General features: G+C 38.1%; 1 protein-coding gene across 1 annotated transcript; it reads left to right on the top strand.

The window, feature by feature from the left end:
- The first annotated feature begins 9,433 nt into the window (after positions 1–9,433).
- LOC100014107 (olfactory receptor 24-like) lies at positions 9,434–10,502 on the top strand. Its single transcript, XM_001368403.4, has one exon. It carries the CDS (start codon positions 9,434–9,436, stop codon positions 10,373–10,375), a length of 942 nt encoding a protein of 313 aa, XP_001368440.2. The 3' UTR covers positions 10,376–10,502.
- The last annotated feature ends 11,710 nt before the right edge of the window (positions 10,503–22,212 follow it).

The following is a 22,212-nucleotide window of genomic DNA, read 5'->3' as shown; positions in this document are numbered from 1 at the left end:
CATTCCTAGGGGACAAAATAGACTCTTGCTTCCAGGTACATCACTTCAGTCAAAGCCTCAAACCCTCTTACTCTTAGAAGAGCCCACAGCTTGGACTAATTACCCAATTTGAAACTCTTTCCTATGAGTAGGGGCCCACAGAAGGCAACAGTTTGGTCTTTCAAGAACAGGATTGAAGATCCAGGCCAAATTCCAAAGGAAGTGCCTAAGCTGAGAGCACCTCCATTCATTTGAAGGTCAGTTTCACACCAAGTAATGTGACTATGTCTTAAAGAATCTCAGAAACTTCTAGCTAAAAGGGATTTGAGAATGTAGAATAATATCCAAACTGGAAGGACTGGTAGAACTTAAGATTTCAAACACAGAAAAGTCCTAGAATATGAATAGGGCTAAAGGAAATCTTAGAATATAAAATGTTCAGGCTCAAAGGGAATTTAGAACATAGAATGTCAGAGCTTAATAGGGCTGAAAATAAACTTCTGGTTAGTCAGTCTCTCTGTCTCATGTCTCTCCTCATTCCAATTCATCCTCCACCCAGTTGTCAGATTGATCTTTCTAAAGCACAGATCTGATCACATCACCCCACTATTTAGTCAACTTTAGGAGTTCTCAATTGCCTTCAAGATCAAATATAAGATCTTCTTGGATTTTAAAACTCTCCATAATCTATCCCCTTTCTACCTTTCTCCTATATTACTCTTTTCCAGGTGTCCTGTGATCTAGTGACACTGGCCTCCTCATTCTTCCTCACATTAGATTCTCCAATTCCTGAATCCAAACAAATATTTTTGCTAGCTAGTCCCTCCCTATGCCTGGAACTTTCTCCACTCCCATCATCACCTCCTAGCTTCTCTGCCTCCCTTAAAAGCTGAGTTAATGTCCTATCTTCTAAATGAAGCCTTTTATAGTCCTTACTCTTAGTGCCTTTCTACTAAAACTACCCTATATTTATCCTGTATATGTCTGGCTTATACACTGTTGTTGTATGTTGTCTTTCCTTTTAGGAAGTAAGTTTCTTGAGAGCAGAAGTTGTTCTTTGCCTTTGTATCGCTAGTGCTTGGCACATAGTAATAAGTAATAGTAATAATCATGAGTAGTAATCATAATATTATTAAGTAATAGTAATAATAATTGGTTGAACAACTTATTGAAAAGTTTCTTTGTACATTAAACATTCAAATTGGAAGTGACTTTAGAATGTAAGGAGATATAATGGCAGAGTTCAAGACAACTCACACAAAGTTCATATAATATTAGTATTTCAGAATTTAGAAAACAAAATGTTAGACTTCATAAGGAAGGAAAGCTAGAACATAAAACAAAAGTTAGAAGTGGGAAAGACTTCAGAATGAATCAGTCATTATTTATTAGGCAGCCATTATGTGACAAGCATTGTGCAAACTGAAGAACAGACAATTACCTAGTGTTTATCTCCAACCAGGAGACATGCACTTAGGTAAGTACTTACAGAATAAATCAAAATAAAGAAAAGGTGGTTTGGAGGGAAAAGATGACTTAACTGAACTGACTACTTAATATATCCGGAGAAGCTTCATGTAGAAAGGTTTCATGTTGAATTTGAAAGGAAACCAGGAAATCCAACAAGTAGAGGTAAGAAATCAGAATATTCAAAGCATGGGACACAGCCAATGCAAAGCCACAGGGTTGGGACACAGAGACTCACATGTGTCAGTAAGAGTAGATAGGCTAGGAAATACATCATTGAAATGAAAAGCTAATCATTACTGTTTTTCTATCACCATTATCTTTATGTAAAAAAAGTGTTATTTTCTAAAATGCAAAATTCAACATATTCCTCTCTGTATCCTTAGAAGAGGAAGGAAGAATATCATGGGAGGAAAGAGAATGCTTTATTGTCATGAAAATGAACAATTGTTTGGGATTCTGGCCACATACTTTCTAAGAGCTCACAGTTTGGGCTAGTAACATATTTAAAACTCATGAGAGTGGCAGCTAGATGGCTCAGTGAATTAACATCCAGGCCTAAAGACAGGAGATCCTGGGTTCAAATCTGGCCTCAGACACTTCCTAGCTGTGTGATCCTGGGCAAGGCATTTAACCCCCATTGCCTAGCCCTCACCATTTGTCTGCCTTATAACCAATTCACAATATTGATTCTAAGATGGAAGATATGAGTTTTTAAAAAACTCATCAGGAGGGGCCCACAAAAGGCAACAGCTTGATCCTTTAAGAACAGAACAAAAGATTTAAGCCAAACACCTAAGAAAGGGCATATGCAGAAAGCACTTTCTGTTCATTTGAAGGTCAGTCTCAGAGGAAGTAATGTGAAAGTGTCTCAAAGAATCTTGAAAATATACAGCTAAATGAGATTTGAGAATGTAAAATGCAAGAATTGAAAGAATTGGTGGTACATAGAACATATAGAACAATTTCAAAGACAGAAAGGACTTAAAATATTAATAAGACATGAGGAGATCTTAGACTATAAAGTTTAAAAATGTTCAATCTCAATGGGAATTTGAAATATAGAGCATCATGGCTGCATAGGGCTAAAAATAGCCTGTCAGTTGGTATCCAACTAGCACAAGCATGGTCAAGGAACTTAACTTGTTGCCTTAAATTAATTGTTTTATGTGTAAAATGAGGCAGTACATTGTGAAATAAATTCAAAAATCAAATTAATGTTAACCTTAAAATTTCACAGACTTATGAATGTTAAAAATTTTACTCCACATTGAGGAATCCTCCAATTCCCTACTTGAAATAATTCCCTACCAGATAGTGAAAACTCTACTTGAATATGAAAACTCCTTGCTATGGGAGTATCCCTACTCCACCGCTTCTTAAGACTGCTTTAGGGCAGAAAACTCCTTCCTAACAATGAAAGTACTTGAAAACCATACTTATAAAGGAAAGGAGTTGTTTGAGCCATGCCTGTTTCTGGAATTGATACAATGGGATACTAGATGCCTATAAAAGGTGGGGCAACTTGTATACTACTTAGACCTAAAAGATGAAAACTTACTCAAAGGTTTTCTCTTAATGAAATTAGTCGACCCAGCAGCATTTTTTTCTGATTTACTAAAGAGATTAATCTACTCAGCTGTGAATTCAAAATGGGCTGTCTTTTGGAAAACATCTACAGTGATTGATAGATGGAAGAACTTAGGGGAGGTGACATAGGAGATTTTGCCCTTAAAAATAAGAGCTCAGAGAAGAGCTGAAAAGTCATTCTGAAACATTCAGATTGAGGAGGACTCATTCTGAAACATTCAGGTTGAGGAGGACTCATTCTGAAACATTCAGATGGAGGAGGGAGCTGGTGAAAGCAGCTGAGATGATGCGGGCCTGGTGTCCCTAGAATCCTTGCTTAGGCAGACCTTGTGGTGAGTGTTAAAAGACTGACTGACTGATCTCTCTCTCTTAAGACTCAGGTCTAGGCCATGTTGGCTTAAGGCTCTTCATACTTATTTCCTTTTCTCTCTTTTTCTCTTTTCTTTAATTCCACATTTGTATTAATTAAAATCTCGATACAACCCAGTTGACTTGGGTATTTGAATAATTGGGAATATTTCCCTAGCGACCACCTTATATTTGATTTAAAAATCAAGACACTGTAGTGAAACATATTTTCTGCTGTCAAATTTACTCACCCTCTCTTATATCTATCACAATTTCTATCTTCCACTATTTTAATCACTACAGTTTAAGACCTCAACCATTTTAAATCTCACAGTAACCAGGACTAGGAGAGACCTTGAAGTTAAAAAATGTCCAAGACAGATGGGCCCTGAGAATATAAAATGTTAGAACTAGGAGTCTTGAACAGAGACGTCAAGAACTTAGAAAGGGAACTATATGGCCCACAACTCTCACAAGTGCTACCAGAGCCAGATTAAAGCACAATTGGGAAATATGTAATGAAAAAAATATAAATACAATAAAATATAATAACATCACATTGTAAAGTTACATTTTGAAATAAGTTAATATGCACCCTGCAGGGATCTTTATATATGGATTAGTAGACCCATTCTACTTTGAATTTGACATCATTGCTTTAGAATGAAGGTAATCAATGCTGAAAGAGTCCTAAAAATATAGAACTACTGAATATTAGAATTAAAAAGGATTTGATATCAGAAAACATAGAATGTTAGAGACAGAACATCAGAGCTGAATGAGACCTATAATGAACAGAGAGTGCCCTCTGCATGTCCACTCACTTCCTTGGCTATTTGGCCCGGATCTTTTGTTCTGTTCTTGAAGGACCAAGCTGTTGCCTTCATGGGCCTTTCCTGACAGATTACATTTTCAAATAGGTAACTATTTGATAAATAGCCCAATAGACTATCAGACATGGAAAGAACCTCAAGACCAATTGGTTAAAACTTGGATATCAGGTCAGCAAAAGGTGATCCAAGAATCTATTGCTGGAAGATCTGGGTCTAGAATCCAGGTTTCTCGAGTCCTATTCTGATATTCTTTCCCTAAAACAATAATAATTCTATTTCTCAAATCTTAAAATTCAGAGAGGAATCTAATTCCCAGACAGGGTTACAAAAATTGTCATTTTCATAATCTCCTGTTTTAGTCTACCCTTACCCCAACACTATTATTCAGCAGCATAATTAACTAGCATATCTACTAGCTTGTGGGAACACTGAAAGACTTTCTTCTCCCCAACTCAGAATAACAGATTACCACAGCATGACTAATGAACAGAGTAGTGGATGTGCTTGGAACTAGGAAGACCTTGGCTCAATTCCTGTGAAATACTACAAGTTTCATTCATCTATATTTTGGGGAGACCTTGAAAAGACTCTCAGGCAATTATTGTGGACAACAAGGAGTGATGTGGGCTAAATGTTAGTCCAGTGAAAAAGTCCCCCTTTAGATATTCTGAGTCCTCTATCTCTGAAGGTCTTTAAATGGAGGTGGCATGCCCACTTATGGGAATAATCTAGAAGGGATTTCTATTCAACCATATGATTGAGACTATGATACCATTTTAACCAAGACTTAGAGGGATTTGGGAAAATTATAAGGTAGAAATGAGGAGGGGGAAGGTGGCATAGGGAACAGCTAGTGAAAATGTCCAGAATCAGAAGATAAAGTCTTGTGTGAGGAAAGCAAAGATGTCAGTGTTATTGGATCACAAAATGAAGGATATAGGAAAATTAGGTGAAAGAAAGCTAGAACTGTAGTAGGGGGACAGGTTATGAAGGACTTTGAGCATTCAAAGATTTTATGTTTAATCCTGAAAAGTGACAAGAATATTTTGGAGTTGGTTTTTTTTAATACTAAGGTGACATAATCAGTCATGCACCTCAGAAAAATCCATTTGACAGCTGAATGGAGAATTAAGTGGAGTAAGGAATGTTTTGTGGCAAGTAGACCAACCAGCAGCCTACAGAAATAACCCACGTGTGAGGTGGTAAGGGCCTGAACCAGGATGGTGACAGAGTCACAAGAGAGAAGGAGGTATGTATGAGAGATATCACAAAGTTAAAATGAAGAGGACTTAGCAAAAAGATTTGATAGGAATGGGGCTGAGGATGGTGAGAGAGTGAGGAATTAAGAATGATACTTACACTGTAAGCTTGAGTGACTGAGAGGATTATGCTGTCCTCAACAATAATAAGGAAATTTTGAAGAAAAGGAGATTTGGGTGGGGGGAAGAAGATGACTTGTTTGGGACAAGTCAAAGATATCTAAGGGGCATCCAAGTAAAGATGTCTAGTTGGCAGTTGTAGAGAAGAAAAAAGATATCAGGAGGAAGGTTAGGGCTGGATAACAGGATTTGAGAATCATCAGCACTAAATTCTCCTTGCTTTTCCCTTATGTTTCCTAGATTCCTTCCTGTAAGTATATTGTCCTACTAAACTATCCTTTTATGTCTTTTGTCTTTTTGTATAAGCTATACCTTAACAAAGACATTTTAGCCATGAATCTCTCCCCTCCAATCTCAGTGATACAGTTTAAAATCTGTATCCTAATGCTAAGATCTCTAGTTCATCTTGTTATTTAACTACATTGTACATTTTATAGACATCTAAGATTGTGTCTTGATTGTGGGCCTCCTATTAGGATATTCTCCCTTGTGAATTACTGGTTCTCTCCTGCTCTTATTCTTCTTATCCTGTATTTACTTGCTCTTGTCATATGTTATCTTTCAAAATTCAAAAGGTTACAAAATGCAAAGCAATAAAAACTGTATAAGATATTTATAGAAAAGCATAAAGCCATTTCTCAACTGATATACGTATATGTGTCTATTTATGTTCTAGTCCTCTACTTTCTCACTTCCATGATATTCTTGATGTGTTTATATATATATATATGTATACATATGTATACATATATATATATATCCCCAAACTATTTGATAATGTCCCATGCCATTAGCATTCTCATGAGGTTGAAATACCTCCACCCTATTTTCAGTCACAGAAACAATATTCATTGACCAAATCCCAACCTCCCCAAACTCCCACAATGATAGCATTGATGTATATACCAGTGTATCCCTCATTTGTTAGATAAAGACATACTATTTGGTATTTCTATCATTCAGTATCTCTGGTCATGTCTTAGGCAGAATTTCTGCTTTAAAAAAAAAGTAAAACATCAGTGACAATGGCTAGTATAGTCTTATAATCTCAAATAGGATGGTTCAGTGATACAATAGATAAGAATGCCAGCTTCAGAGTCAAGAAGACTCATCTTCATGAATTAAAATCTGGCCTCAGACATTTAATGACTGGGTGACCCTGGACAAGTCACTTAACTCTATTTGTATCAGTTTCTTCATTTATAAAATGTGCTAGAGAAGGAACTGGCAAACCACTCTAGTATCTCCGCCAGAAAAAATCCCAAATGGGGTCAATAAAGAGTCAGATCCTACCTAAAAAAAAAAAAAACAGAATAAACATCTCAAATACATGATTCATGGGAAAAATCAAAATTTTTTAATTTTAAAAATATTAAAAAATTTTTAATTATATAATTCTCCCCTACTACAGGAAGAGTTGGAAAACATACATGTATTTTGATGGTCTCTGGCAGGCTTGTCAATTTTACAAATCTGCTTGAAAAATACTATTAGTTTATAGATTCCTTCAAGAGTTGCATAAAGGACTTAAAGGGAACTTTTAATCCTCTGCCTCATAACAATAGTTGGTTTTACCTTCTAAATCCAGATCTTCTCATCCAATTCAACTGGTAGAATGTAACATAGTTTTGTGAATAAAATTCCTTTCAAAACCAAGAAAATGATCCCAATTGCACAATCCTAAATTGTGTGATGATTTAAAAACAACATCTGTCCATAATCTGGTAAGGAGATTCTTTCCATTCAAATTGAGTGGTCTGTGTAATTGGAAATCTTGGGCCTTTGAATTATATTTCCCAGGAGTCCTCTGACTTCCTGTCCTTACAGGCTGATGGAGACAGGAGAATAAATAAGTTGATCTTCCAAAGCTAGCTCTTTTTGCTTCCTGTTGGTGATGGTGGTGGAATGGGCTCTTTGAACAGGGAGATTAGCCATGGGCACGTGGTTTTATTTTGTTACCCTTTATTCCTTCACTTCTAGTGATTATTAATAAATCTTATGAAATATAAATTTGAAATTATTGTATATTAATTTTAGTTTTTACAATGATGGCAGCCACTAAAATGTAGGGACAATTATGAAGCTTCTACATTAAAGAGCTCCAGTAGCTCCATATTTTTCCAATGACTCCTCTCTACTTTGAGACTCATTCTGGAGTTGACTTCTAGTTGCTAATATGGAGAATTAAGAAATACTGGGAACCTGCCAACCACCTTCCAAATGACCACAGTAGAATAAAAATGAATCCTGTAGCAGCAGAACTAACAGAAGAAGGGATGAAGCAGTGTTCCACCCCTGAACAACATGGGGGGACAGCAAGGACTCATCTCCCTGGGGCACAAGAAGAGACTGATCAAAACCCAGACATGATACAGCACAATAAGTAGAAGGAAGAGCACAGCTGGATAAGTTCAGTCTCAGAAGATAATTAGTGGAAACCCTAATAAGACAGTATAGGCAGCAGTGGGAGGAACTCAGCCCAACAAGGTCCAACTTCAGCAAGATTAGACAGAACCCAGCTCAACCCAGATGAACTGACCAGCTGCAGACCTCCACACAGCAAGCCAATCAGGCTTCCTCTACAGAGCACTCAACCTGGGACCAAGACAGCTGAACTGCTCCCACACTTAGTACAGAAGACATACTCCCTTCCACCCCAGGAACAGAGCTAAGCTTCAGCATATAAACAAAATCAAGGAAGAAAATAACTCTAAATTGAGAAAAGACAGAGAAAAAATCCAATGCTAGAAAAACATTGCAACAAGAGAGATGACCAAAATGCAAACTCAGAAAAGAACAGCAATACAAAAATGAAAATGTGTGAAAACTCAAAGGAAAATGTGAAAGGATTTCAAGTTCAAAATGAACTCCTGGAAGAGCTCTAAAAAAAAGATAGAAAAACAAATAATGAGAAACCTATAAGAAAAATTAGAAAAGAAAATAAGAAAATCAACAGCATAGAACAAAAAATGAGACTCATTCTGTTCAACTCTTGACCTGTACACAAACCAATCTGATATAATAGAACAAAAACTAGTTCTCAAGATGACTGGTTCTAATTCTACTGTTTCCTCACAGTGTGATCCTGAACCATTCTTCCTGGTCCTTAATTTTTTCATCTATAAAATGAAAGTACAATTATTAAAGGAGAACTTCATAGGTCAAGGTAAAATTATAGGAAACTTACAGGATCAAGTCATTTATTTTGTCAGGTATTTGCTACCACAAAGAATGTTGTCGTGAATTTTTGGGTACCTAATAGACTTAACCTTTGCATTGCCTTTGCATTCCTTGGGCTATATGTCCAATACTTGGATCTCTAAAATAAAGGACATGAACAATTTAGTCAAATATCTTGAATAATTTTGTATTGAAAATAAATGATTAGGCCACTTCACAGCTCTGCTAAAAAAAAAAAACACAAATGCCTACCTTCCCACAGCACATTCAACACTGAGCATGCTTGTCTTTTATTATCTCTGTCAATTTTCAGATGAAAACTAAGAATTATTTTCATTCATGTTTCTATTATCAGTGATTTTTGCAGGATTTCATGTGGTTATTTATAGTTTACAGTTCTTCTGAAAAATATTTGTTTACATTTTTGACCATCTATTAATTGGTCAATGTCCCTTGTGTGGAACATCTTTTTTTTGTATAACCTATGTATTTGGCATGACAGTCTATTAGCTTGGATATTTCCCTAAACCTAAACCTATATTCTTTTCACTCTATCTTCACTGATTTTATTAATGAAAAACATTTTTCAAATCAACCTTGAAAGGGCTATTTTAAATTATTATTTCATTCTTTCTACATGTGTTTCCCAACAGACCCATGAAAAGAGAAAATCACTCAAGAGTCTCTGAGTTCATCCTCCTAGGCCTTTCAGACCAGCCAGAGCAGGACAGGCTTCTCTTCCTGATATTCCTGCTTATGTACCTGATCACAGGACTGGGGAACTTGCTCATCATTCTGGTCATTAGGATAGACCCACGCCTCCACACCCCCATGTACTTCTTCCTTAGCAACTTGTCCCTGGTCGACATCTGCTTCACCACCACCACCATCCCCAAGATGCTGGTTAATTATATATCAGGCAACAAAGAAATTCTTTACATTAGCTGTCTGGCACAAGTCTTCTTCTTCGTTTGGTTTGCAGGATTAGATAGCATCCTCCTTGCCTCCATGGCCTATGACCGCTATATGGCTATCTGTGCCCCACTACATTATACCATGATCATGACCCCAAGGCTCTGTGTCCTTCTGGTGGCAGTGTGCTGGTTTGGGGCTTGTGCCAATGCCCTGACACATACTGTCCTGCTAACTCAACTCTCATTTTGTGGCCACAAAGAAATCCCCCATTTCTTCTGTGACCTTGGTGTGGTGATAAGGCTAGCCTGCTCAGATACCTTCATCAATGACTTGGTGATCTATACAATGGGAGGCCTGATAGCTATAATCCCATTCATGGGCATTCTGATCTCCTACTTTCACATTTTTGTAGCTATCCTGAAGATACCATCAGCTTATGGGAAGCGGAAAGCCTTCTCCACCTGTGGCTCCCACCTCACTGTGGTCTGTCTCTTCTATGGAACAATGATTGGAGTGTACTTCAATCCCACATCCACCCACACAGCCCAACAGGACATAACATCAACAGTGATGTACACCGCAGTCACCCCCATGCTGAACCCTTTCATCTATAGCCTGCGGAACAATGACATGAAAGGAGCCCTGAGGATGCTTCTCCTGAGGAAATCAGGTTTCTCCTTGTGACTTTCTCACACTACACTTTCACTGCAATAAGAAAAAGATTTCAATGAGTCTTCTCTAATGGAATATTCAATCTGTTCACCTCTTAACCTGCCCAGGAAGTAGTGCAATGTGATGGATAGAGCATGGAGCCAGTTATCAGACTGCATGGTTCTAGTTTTTCTACGATTTCCTAAATGTATAATACCAAGTTAACCTGCTCTTCTGTTTCTTTATTTACAAAATTAAAGGACATTTACTCAGGTGGTACTTCTTGTTGCTGTTTGGTTGGTTTTTTTGTGTCTGTGGCGTGATTTGCCATTTTCTTGACAAAGATACTAAAGTGGTTTGCCATTTCCTTCTCCAGTGAATTAAGGCAAACAGAGGTAAAGTGACTTTCCCAGGTACACATAACTAATAAGTATCTAATGCTAAAAGTAAATAAGCATTCAAGTCTTACTGGTGAATCTAGGAATTAGTTTGAGCATTCTGAGAAACAATTCAAAATTATAGAAATAAAATAACTAAAATACCCTTTCACTCATAGTTTCCAAAACTAGGCATATACTTCAATGAGGTCACTGAAGGTGAAGAAAACGTTTCATTTTCAACAAAATTTTGTAAACTGCGTCTCTATGAGAGCAAATACCTGAAAACAAAATATATGCTCATCAATAAGGGAATTTTTAAAGAAACAGTTCATTTAAAAAAGGCGCAAATTATAATCAAGCATATAGAAGATTGTTCTATGTCACACATAGGAAATGAATTGAAAATCAGAACAAATCTGAAGGTTCACCTCATACTTAACCAATTGAAAATGACAACAAATATGTGAATAGTAAATGTTGGAAGTGCTATGGAAAGAAAGGTACACAATGAGCCTATTAGTGGGTCTGTAAATTGGCTCAACCATTCTAAAGAATTTTAGTGCATTCAAGGAATGAAGAACAATCTGTGTCTCATAAATCAACCTGTGCCAATAAAGAGATAGGAGGTGGAAAGGGATATACAAAGGACAGCACAAAGGTCAGTTTGGGTGTATTAGAAAGTTATGAAAGGAAATGATGTATAATCAAGACAGAAAGGTACATTGCAGCCATTTTGCAAAGGACTTTAAAAGCCAAATGGAGGAGTACATATTTTATCCTAAATGTAAGAGGAAGTCATTAGAAATCATTGAACAAAAGAGTCATATGGTAAGATCTGGCTTTTAAGATGACCATGGATAATAGATTTGAAAGGAAAGAAATTTGAATCAGGAGACCAAAATTCTGGTGGTTATCTGGAAAGCCAACATATTGTTATGAGTGGTCTTCACAAAGGTGGTGGCTTCTTCCAATAATATTCAGCAGCACATGAGTAGTAGAGGAGGAAACGAATGGTGAGAGTAAGTCAGAATTGTACAAGGGACTTGTCCGCAGTCTACTATTTCCCATTCTATATGTATGTGTATGTAACGGGGGGGGGGGGGGGGGGAGAGTGTATAATGAATGAAATTAAATATTTAGTATATTTTATATTTTCCCATTTGTTCATGCACTGAGGTCATTATATCTTTCATAGTTTCTGTGATAAAGGGTAAAAAATACTATCCTGAACTAAATATCAATATTTTACACTGAATAGCTCTTCAAAGGATGATCCTTTTGTGCACATATGTCAAAAAACTAGACAGCAGCCTTAACTAAACTTGTTTTTAATATTGCCCAGGAATTTCTCTGGGAGAAAGAGCACAACCAGAGTAAAAGAAGTCTAGTCCTCTGTTTGGTGTCAAGGCACGTAGGATTGAATGTATCTCTGAATTCTGACTTCAGATGCTTACTACTTATGTGATCCTGGGCAAGTCATTTAACCCTGTTTGCCTCAATTTTCTCATCTTTAAAATGGCAAACTGGTCCAGTATCTTTGCCAAGAAAACCTCAAGTGGGGTCAAAGAGAATTGGACACACCTGAAACAACTGGACACCAAAATCAAATTTGCTGTAGGCAGATGGATAACTTCTCATCAGACAGAGTTCTGGATCTGAAATCAGGAAAACCTCAATTCATATTGATCCTCATACACTTACTGGCTGGGTGTGCCTTGGAAAGTCATTTAACCTCTGTTTACCTCAGTTTCCCCAACTATAAAAATAAGATAATAATAGCACCTACCTCCTAGAATTGTTGTGAGGATCAAATGTGATACTATTTGTAAAACACTTAATATAGCACCTGACACATAATAATAGCCATTATATAAAGAGTTATTGCTGGTATTGTTATTGTTCTAGTTATTTATTATAATGATACCCATGTGAGGTGCTACATACATAGGTTTAAGGTACATGATATGGGTTTTGAAGAAGAAAACACTTGACACTTGTAAGTCACCATATAGCAAAATGGAAATGGAGAGAGATTCACATGGGAGATGCAAAGGAATAATGGTTCAATAGACCCCAGATAGAATACTTGTTTATGTGGCTAGGGATCAGAGGACCTACAGAACAAGAAAGGGGGCACTGAATGGCAAGACCATTATTTTGAAGTATAGTACAGCCTGACAAGGATTCTAGAAATGAAGAGAGTCTAATTCCCTGGAAAAGGGAACTATTGCCAATTTCTGGGGCAAGAAGGACAAGAATCATGGACCACAGGAATATCAGATCAGGAAGTTTAAAAGTTTCAGAGCAGGGTACACAACTTCTGAGGTCTACAAAAGGCATGAACTGCAAGGAAATCAATGCTGCAAGGATAATAAAAGGAGTTCAAGAAGGGACAGCAAGATGGAGGGGCAGCAACCCCCAAACATCCATGGCACTGAGGTTGTGGTATCATCACTTTCTTTGAACTCCAATAGAAATTCTAAGAGCACTGGATTGGGGGTAAGAGGACCTGGGTTTGAATATTACCTCTGTTGCTTACTAGCTGTGTGAGATTGGGAAAGACTCTTAACCGGTATATTTCTGTTTTCTCATAAATAAAATGAGGATTTCAGTGGAAATGCTGGTCAGCTCCAAGAGGGAGAAGGAAAGAGGGGAGGGAAAGAACATGAATCTTGTAAGCATGGAAAAATATTCTAAATACATTAGATAATGTAATAAAGGGATACTAAGGTTTCTATTGATTATTACTACATGGCTAATAGATCAAGATGTTGCCTTCCCTCCTCCCTCAAATACTACCCTTTTTCCACCCTCTCCCTCCTGCCTCCTTTCCCCTCCCCCCTCATAGTCAGTCACCTTCTATGTAACTCAAGGTGAACTGTGAGGTTTAGAGAAGATACTCTTTCTCTCTTTCTCAAGTTAAGAGGTTTATTGGGGAAGACAGGACAAGGATAGAGGATGAGATAAGATGGATGGGAGTTTCCCTAATCTATACAAGGAGTTAAAGGGTATTGGGAATATGGCAATCAGTCACTATCAGGGACAGTCAGAGAGAGATAAGAGGACAAAATATTTTTCTTCTTTCTTCTTCTTCAAACTCAAATCTCACATATACAATTACTTCTTCAGGTTCAACCACCATCATCAGCCACATTAGGGAAAATTAGTTCAAAAGACTCTCCTCCAGCTCCAGAAGCCAAAAGGGTTTCTCAGCCACACAAAAATCACTTCTTCCCTTCTCTCTCAGAAACTAAGAGAGTCCAGTTCATTTCAGCTGTGGGGTAGCTTCAACTGTTTTTCCCAGTAACATTCCAACTGGAATGATACCTTTTGATTGACAGATGATGTCCTTTGCATGCATGTATATTCTCTTCCACAATAAACAATAAATAAGCATTAGAAACACCAGTATCCTTTATTATGATAGATAGATAACAAATAAATGAATGAATGAATGAACAAATAAATGAATAAAAATGAACAAATAAATGAATGAATTGATGAATAAATAAATGAGTAAATAGAATGAGGATTTAGGACAAGATGACCCCTAATGAGGAGCTCCTTTTGGCTCCAGATCTGTGATCCTCTAAGAATGTGTCATAAGAGAATTTTTGACACCAGGAATACATGTATTCCATATCTGAAGACCCCTCTCACTGCTGTATCATCTCTTCTATATTCTAAGAGCCCTTCCAACTGTGATGATTTATGCTTCAATATCTAAGGTCCCTTCTTTGGAGGAAACTAGGAAACACATGGTGCACTCCATATTGCTGGAAGCATTGTGTGAGAAAGAAATTGAAAGGTTTAGACCAACTACTATCCAAAGTGAGCCTGGCCAGAAAGGTTTAGACTGAAGAATGTACAATAATTTGATGTCTATCTCTAACAAGGGGTTCAGGGAATTATGGCTCAGGATCCAGAGAGTCTTTATAAAAGCTCTAACAATAAACCCCTGCACTCCACCTATGGGACAGAGAAGATGCCTGCTCTCATACACACTATATCAGCCAAAGTCTCAAGTTCTCCTTCTCCTGGAAGGACACACATCTTGGATAAGTCTCCTGTTCTGGGTTCCTCAGGGCTTGAACAGAAGAACCAGACCAAATACCCAAGTAAGTATATCTGCAGATGACACTTTCTGTTCACTTCAAGGGAAAATCTCATACAAAGTAATGCGGTAAATGAATCCTATAGAAACTTGGGCTAAAAGGAACTTGAGAATATAGAAATTCAGAGTTGGAGGGACCCTAGGAACAAAGGAACTCAAAAGGACAAAGATTACTAGACAAAGTAGCAGAAATCTCATACTATAAAATAAAAAACATCCCATATCAAAAATAATTTAAAGCAGGGACTCAGGAGTTAGAGTGTCAGACCTAGACCTAGAGATGGGAGGTCCTGAGTTCAAATTTGGCCTCAGATACTTCCTAGATATATGACCGTTCTTAGCTGTATAATAATCCCCACTGCCTAGCCCTTATCTTTCTTCTGTATCAATTAAGAGACAGAAGGTAAGGATTTTTTAAAGTAATTTAAAACACAAAATGTTAAAGATGCAAAGGACTGAAAAGGATCTTAAAACCTAAATGTTCAAATTTAAGAAGGAAAATGGAATACAAGAGATATAACATTAGAGTCCAAAACACTCTAGCATAATCCTGGTATGCTTTTATTAGAAATGATGTTAGAGTATAAAGTACAGGATATTAGAGCTAGCTGGCTAGGAACCCCAGAACAAAGACCACTGAATTTATTTGAAGGGTCTTGGAATCAATTTATTAAGCAATTACTATGTGGTGGAGATACAAAGACAAATATCAAAAGATCCCTGTCCTCAAGGAGTTTGCATGCTAACTAAAGAGACAACATATGCACATGTAAACATCTACAAAATGAATACAAGATATTGAAAAGGAAAAAGGGAATAGAACTCAAGTTTCTGGACACATCAAAAAAGGCTTCATATAAAGAGATATAGACCAGCTAAGTTGTGACAGAATCAAGGGATTCCAACAAACTAGGATGAGAAAGAACAGAATTTCATGTATGGGACAGTTAATACACAGATATGAAGGCAGGAGATCAAGAGAAATATATGTAAGGAAGAATAAGTATACAAGTGATAATATAATAGAAAGAGTAAACAGTCCATTTGCCTTTTGCTATTGCAATCTCCTTGATGCAAGAATGTAAGATTTCTCAAATGCAAAGTCATCCTACCCCTTTCCTCTTCAAAGGAAGACAAGTCAAAAATAGCAGAGAAGGAAAGGAACAATGATACATTGTCCAAAAACATCAGTCTGATAATCAGAATATAAGCTCTCTAGACTGGCTTGGACATGATATGAGCACTGATAAAGAACTTAAACCCCTTAGCCCTAAGTTGCCCCTTTTAAAAGGAGGGAAAATGTATTGTAACTGGATCATTTCAAAGGTCAGAGTATTTAGAGATGAGAGAGAACTTAAAATAACAAAAACAACAAAAAGCCCAAAATGCAAGGGCCTTGAGAATACCGAATATATGGTCCCAAAAGGATTTTAGAATATAAAACACTAGCACTAAACAGATCCTTAGAACATAGAAAAATAGTTATTAGAGTTAGGAAGGACTGGAAAGAAAAAACAGAATATTAGAGCTAGAATATCAGCTCAAGATGAATACAAGATATTTAAAAGAAAAATATGCAAAAGAATTTCAAAAATTTAAGAGACCAACTTATTAAATTTTGTAGTATATCAGCTGCAGGTATCCTGAATCTCATTCCAACAGTCTTTTGACTACACAATTATTTTGTCTATTTTCCTAAACTTAAATTTTAGAAAGGAATCCAGTTTCCTGGCAAATTAAAACAATTAAGAAAATTGTCATTTTCTGACTGTCCATTAGATTTATGCCACCCCCACATACCTACAAGTGGTCGTCTAGTCTAAGGGAATCAGCTCCTTCCCTTTTGATTTAGGAATCCTCATAAGAAGCTCAGAGATGGAACATTGTAACCATGACTGTGTAGTTCAATTCATTCCTTAGGAGCAATCCTCTCTGTGGTATTCCTAATAATGAGAGCTATTTCCTTAGTCCTATTATTTTAATATATTTTGTCAAGGGCTTGAATGAGTCACAAATGGCAAGTTTTTCCAATTTGTGGATGGCAAGAAATTTTAACAGATTATCATTGATGATAATAGAATCAGAATTCTACAAACTTCTTACAATATGAATAATATAGACTCTAGGAAGAAAAATTAATAGGAATAAATATAAAACCCTATAATTTGTGCCAAAAAATCTTCTTTAGAATGTGCTAACAACTGTGGAACTTAACAACATACACATTTTAGTGTATATCTTGGTCAATTGGAATCAGTCATGAATCACAACATCCAACAAAAAGCGTAAACATGAATTCCAGACCAAAAATGCACTTACTGTACTCTATCATGGTTAAATCAAAAAAGGAAGAAAGTAAAGAAAGAAGAAAAGAAGAATTCACTAAGCACTAAGCATACTATGTGCCAAGTATTATATGAAATGGCATACAAAATATCTCATTTAATCCTCACAGCAGCCCAGAGAGGTAAGTGCTATTATTATTCCCATTTTACAGATGAAGAAGCTGAGGCAGAGAAACTATAAGTGACTTTCCTAGGGTTACACAGCTACTAAGTGTCTGCAGTTGTATTAAAACTCGGTGTCTTCCTGACCACTTCTGGGTGACACATTTTGCTGAATCAGTATAGCAGAATGTCAGATGGGAAGCACTTCTTAGAGGCTGGATGATATCTCCCCCAACTTGGATAGAAAATTTCCTCTATAGTCTCATAAGTTATCAGGCTATCTCGACTTAAAGATCTCAGTTCTATAATCTCTTCTCTTCAGTCCTTTGCCATGTTATCTTGTGGAAGATCAGGCCCTGCAAAATCTCTCCCTAGGATGATGTCCCCACCCTCTGCCTTTGACCCTATTCAAGGCTCCCAAATGGAATTAGAAAAAAATCACTACACCACTTAGAGTAGGCCTACTATTAGTTTATTTTTACATAATGTTGACTGGTTTCTCATTGAGGCAAAGCAATCCTTTCACAACTATTGAACCAAGTCACTGTCCCACTTAACTCAATACCTTTTTCAAGCTTTTTCATTTCTTTTCAAACATCCCTCAGCTCTGCCTCCTCCAAACCTCTGAGCTGAGAAACTAGCTTCAGGCTTCATGGAAACAAATGAGACTATTGGATGAGATTTTCTAATTCTTTTCTAATTCTCCTCATCTCACATCTCCCCAATGTCTTCTGCTATCATCTCCTCTTTTACCTCTCTGTCAGTGCATCCTTCTACATTCATAAGTGACTCCATTCTAGCCCATCTTCTCCAGCAGATGCCTCCTCTGTTACCTCCAACTCTCTCACATCTTCAAACTTTCCTTGTCTCCTGACTGCTAACCTATTACTTACTGTTTCTCCCATCCTCCAAAAATCCTTTCTTCATCCATCCATCCAGCTAACTATTGCTCCATGTCTCTCCTCCTTTTTGTGCTACACTCTCCACAAAGGCTCTCCACAAAGGATACTTCCTCTTCCTCTTCTTTCACTCTCACCTTAACTTTCTGCAATCTAGCTCTTGACCTCATCATTCAGCTGAAAAGGTTTTCTCCAAGATGATCAATTCTCTCTTAATTGACAACTCTATTGATGTTTTCTCGATCATCCTCCTTCTTGATCTTTCTATAAACTATGACACTGTCAATCATTGTCGTTTTCTTGATATTCTCCTCTCTTTGGGTTTTTGTGACCCAAACCTCCCCTAGTTCCTCTCTTGCCTCTCTGACTGCTACTTCTCAGTCTCTTCTACTGCATCTTCATTCAGATCACATGCATTAGCCCTGGGTGTTCACCAGGGAATCTATCCTTACGGTTCCTTCTCTTCTTTTTCTATACTATTTCTCGTGGCAATCTCATCAGCTTCCATAGATTCAATTATCATCTCTGTTTTTCATTATCAGATTTACTGGTTGACCCCTAACCTCTCTCATGACCTTCAGTCTCACATCTCTTTCTGGCTATTAGATGATATGCCTTTTTGACATCTTAAATTCAACATTCAAAACTGAAATCATCAACTTTTTCCCAAAACTAATTTTCTTATTACTGTATAGTTCACCACTATACTCCTAGGCACCCAGGTTCACAATCTATACTCCATGATAAAATACACTAGCCCCTTTCTTGTACCTCACACAAGACACTCCATCACCCAAGAAGGAGGTGCTCTTTTTGGTTTTTAAAGCCCTTCATAACTTGACTCCTTCCTAAATTTCCAGCGATCTTATGCTTGTGTTTTAAATCTCCATCTTGCTTGGTCTGGCACCCAAAATTGTGCACACCCACGCTACATGGGCATGTGCTAGGCAATGGCAAATCAGAAATAACTGACTGCCCACCTGGGCTGTCCTAAGCCAAGCTTGAGCCACCATTGGCACCTGTGAGGCACAGAAAGTGAGGTAGGGAACAGCCTCTGGAGTTCACATACTTCCTGTGGACAGGGCTAGGCATCAATTTGTGCTAGGAACTTGAGCAGAGAGGAGGGCCACAGACAGCTTTCCTTCAGATCAGTCAAGTGAGTCAAGGACTGATTCTCCTTTCTACCTTGGCCTTTGGGCCTAAACTCCCTCTGGCTCTGCCAGAAGGTTGAGTTAACCCTTTTCTTTTTCCCCCTCTTTACTTCTCTCCCTCTCCTTCTTTCTTACATCTGTTGTAATTAAAACACCATAAAACTCCATTCTGATTTGACTGTTTCATTAGGAATTTCATAAGTGAATTCCTTGGAGACCATAAATTAATATTTTATATATATGAAAAGTTGATTTCACAATAGCAGTTTGGCCGACCACAAAAGTTTATCAAGTTCCCTCAATAAATTTCCTGAATTTTCGTGCCTTTCACCCTACTTCCTCCTCACTCGGTCAGTCCTTTTTACCAGCTAACTCAGCTTAAAGACACAGCTACCAGAACAGGTGAGTATAAAACATTTTTTCTCTCTTCCCTTTTCTCCTTAAGTTAAATTGCAGTCAGCAGGTTTTTTCTTTTCCTCCTCCCTTTAATTTTAAGGGGGAAGTTTGGTGGCTCAGTTGATTGGGAAAAAGGTATAGAGACAGAAGATCCTAGGTTCATATCTGACCTCAGATACTTCCCAGCTGGGTGACTCTGATAGCTAAACAGGTAGCTAAATCTAATCAAATGACGCTTGTGGATTAGCAGCAAGGAAACTCTGGAGAACAGAGCCCTTGCTTTGCAACAAAAACAACTGAGTTCAGCTAATGAGCCAACTTAAAGCCCGTTTTCCTGTTTCCTGGCCTTTCTAGTCTTGAAATTTTAAGTGGGCTTTGCTCAATGAGAATAGCACATGGTCCTAGCAGTTTTAGCCTGAGAGATAAAGAAAGATTGCTGGGGACCCTCCCATATACACACTTTTAAAAAGAAAGAGTTGTAGCTCTACCCTTTGTTTACAGCCTTTTCACTTCTAATCAGCCCCTTTTCATACAGCCTCTGCCTCCAGGCATAAGGTTTTTTCTGGCTTCCTCTTTACATGTGACCCCTACCAGACCTTTAAAAAAAGCCTAGCCTAACAGAAAAGATAGGAGAATTTACAACAGAATTGGCCCTTGGGAGTAGGCAGTAAACAGAGCCACCTACTGACAAGAGGAAAAAGTTACAGGCCACTTAGTAATGGAATTCCTAGTAGGTGTTCCTATAGGATGGCTCTTCTCAGAGACTATAAGTCTATACGTGACCCTCTCACTCCTCTTCCTTGGGATTGTAATTGTTGAAGTTGTAATAATATATCTAATTTCCTCTAAGAGAGCCCTGGAAAATACCTTACATGAGATAAGGACACACATAGGATTGCATCAGCCCCCCCACCCCCAAGACCATGTTTCCCAACCAAAACAAGCACTTGTTCCTTCTATTACTCAACAAATTGCAGAACAAAATACTTGTATTAATCAATGATTTGTGGAACATGATGAGGTTATATAGGAAATATGGGGAGATATCACAGCTTTTCTGCAAAACATTAAAAGAGACTTAAGGACATCCCGCAATAGGAGTGATTTATCTCTCCATTTCACTCCTAGTTCTCAAATAGCAGCCCCCTCGGACCAAACAGTTTCTCCCCCCTCCACCCATGCCTCCTGCCCTGTCCCTGCTGCCCATCCCACCCCTTTAATCCTGGCCCCTCCCTGGGTCCATGCCTCCTACCCTATCCCCTCAGCCATGCCCCATCTTCCTGCCACATACTCCACCCCAGCTGACCCACCCCCAGTTCCTGCTGCCCATCCCACCCATTTATCCCTGACCCCTCCCCCAACCCATGCCTCCTAACCCTGTCCCCTCAGGCCCTCCCCCTGCTCCCTTGGCTGGCCCCTCTACCCCTTGTTCATGCTGCCCCTGTCCCCACCTCAGCCCCAATCCCTCCCACCCATGCCTTTTATGTTGCCCCTTCAGCCCTCTCACCCCACTCATGCTCCCATCCCCAACCCCCTTGCCCCAATACCCAACCATCCTAACCCTTTCCCTTCTCTTACCTACCCCATTGAAAATGGAGCAAGAAGCCTAGAAACAGTAACACCAGATAATTTGGACAGAAGTTTATTTCCGTTGAGGGAAGTACCCGCCTTTAATAAAGAGGGGAACTTGGTGTCTGTAAGATACTATACACCTTTTAAACCTGACGATTTAGAAAAATTCAAGCACAATGTTCCATCATTTGAAGCAGAACCAATATTAATTATAAAAAAAAATTAGAGAATATATTCAGAAACTTTGACCCTTCTTGGTTGGATATGGAAAATTTGTTAGATACATTCCTGACAAAGAGAGAGAAAAATAATGTCATCTCTCTAGCTAATCAGAAAAGAGGTAATGGAGCACACCATTGGCCAGTTGTAGATCCACACTGGAACCCCAATGTTGCACAAGATCACACAAAACTAGCCCTGGCCAGAGAAGCATTATTAAGAGCCATGAGAGATTGATCTGATAGAACTAAAACATGGGAAAAATTTGAACTGCCCCAACAGGAAATTGATGAGACCCCTCCCACTATATGGAGAGACTTATTGATGTAGGAAATACTTATATGGACTTTGATTTGACCAGAGAAAGGGACATTAAACATATAGACAGGTAATTCAATAAGAATTGTTGTTCACTTCCAGGTAAGAATGGCTGCAGAGTAGACACGGCTTGCTTCCTCTCCTCAGGCCCAATGACACAGACAACCTCAGAAGACCCTCCCAAAATAAAAAACAACCATCCTCATAAGAACTGAAAAACCCCACAACAAGGCGAAGCTCTGAAGGTAGGTGGGATTCCGGCATCTCCACAATATATGGGAATGAAAAGCTGACCCACCCTCCCCTCCCCCACCAAACAGCCTGAGCCAGACATAAAGTCAGCACTGGCCAGAATCAACAAGTGAGGGAGGGGC

The sequence above is a fragment of the Monodelphis domestica genome, chromosome 3 (assembly GCF_027887165.1).
Source record: "Monodelphis domestica isolate mMonDom1 chromosome 3, mMonDom1.pri, whole genome shotgun sequence".
NCBI classification, from domain to species: Eukaryota; Metazoa; Chordata; class Mammalia; order Didelphimorphia; family Didelphidae; genus Monodelphis; species Monodelphis domestica.
Note: the sequence above shows the minus strand (reverse complement) of the source record. Positions and strands in the feature narration are given on the sequence as shown.

Coding starts and splice junctions, on each gene's coding strand:
- LOC100014107 (XM_001368403.4), top strand. CDS start 9,434: ATGAAAAGAGAAAATCACTCAAGAGTCTCTGAGTTCATCCTCCTAGGC.